Raw genomic sequence first — 1036 nt, forward strand, 5'->3', positions numbered from 1 at the left:
AATGTCAGGGCGAGTGTGAGTCATGAGGTAAATCAGTTTGCCCAAGAGCTCACGGTAAGGGATCGACGGGTCAATGTCGGTACTCCCCTAGTCGAGGCAAATGCCTGGACTCAATGGCATCGGCGCGGGCTTGGCATCGGTCATGTGAAAGGTAGCCAAGATATCGTCGATGTACTTTGTCTGCTTGATGGTCATGGTATCACCGTTGCGTGCAAACTCTATTAAAGGTGTATGTCCAGTACAGTGTAATGTGTGTGGACAAGGCGATTGTCACAGAGGTATCCAACCAGTCGAAGTGCATACGAGAACATGGATTGAAGCAAGGCGAAGGAACAAGACAGAACAAGACAGAAGGAGGGAAGTGGAACGACCGAGGTCAAGAAGGAAAATGGTACCGATCCAGGGAGATCGCTCCCATTTATAGCAGGTGGAAACACACACACACAGTGGAGACAGAGAATGGACTATCACACTGAAGACAGGTGGAGGCGATATCAGCAATCTGTTGGGACCAACAGATGCCACAACAAGATGATACACCAAGATGGTACAGCAAGATGTTACACAACAAGGTGGGACAACATCAAGTACCAGAGGACACACAACGTGGTAAAGTATACCGTCTCAGATTGTGCCTCTAATACTCCCCTTCAAGCTGAGAACGGAAGAGCATGTCACACAAACGACGATGGCTCGGTCCATTGAGCAGCTTGGTGAGAAGGTCAGCAACCATGTCCTTGGTCCCGCAGAACCGGACATCGAGCTGGTTGCGTTCATACCTCTCTTGCACAAAGCGATACTTGACAGCAATGTGCTTGGAGCCCGGAGAGTTGGCTCCGTTTGTAATCATGTGGATCGCCGCCTGGTTGTCACTGAACAACACGGGCTTGAAGACGGCGTGTGAGAGTTCACGAACCAAATGATCAACAAACATAGTCTCGCTGGCCGCAGAGTAAGCAGCCATAAACTCGGCTTCAGCAGTAGACGTGGCAGTGACCGTCTGCAGCTTGGAGCGCCACTGCACGGGTCCACCAGC

At 51.0% G+C, this 1036-nt stretch overlaps 1 protein-coding gene across 1 annotated transcript in view; it reads left to right on the top strand.

Moving 5' to 3' along the window:
* MONBRDRAFT_31632 (uncharacterized protein) overlaps positions 1-476 on the top strand; it is a gene marked incomplete at both ends in the record, with an annotated part of 12933 nt that extends 12457 nt beyond the window's left edge. The window contains one exon of the mRNA XM_001744020.1: positions 228-476. Coding sequence (XP_001744072.1) covers positions 228-476 — 249 coding nt within the window. The remainder of the gene's footprint in view (positions 1-227) is intronic.
* Positions 477-1036: the final 560 nt, after the last annotated feature.

The sequence above is a fragment of the Monosiga brevicollis genome, genomic scaffold (genome assembly GCF_000002865.3).
Source record: "Monosiga brevicollis MX1 MONBRscaffold_5 genomic scaffold, whole genome shotgun sequence".
NCBI lineage: Eukaryota > Choanoflagellata > Craspedida > Salpingoecidae > Monosiga > Monosiga brevicollis.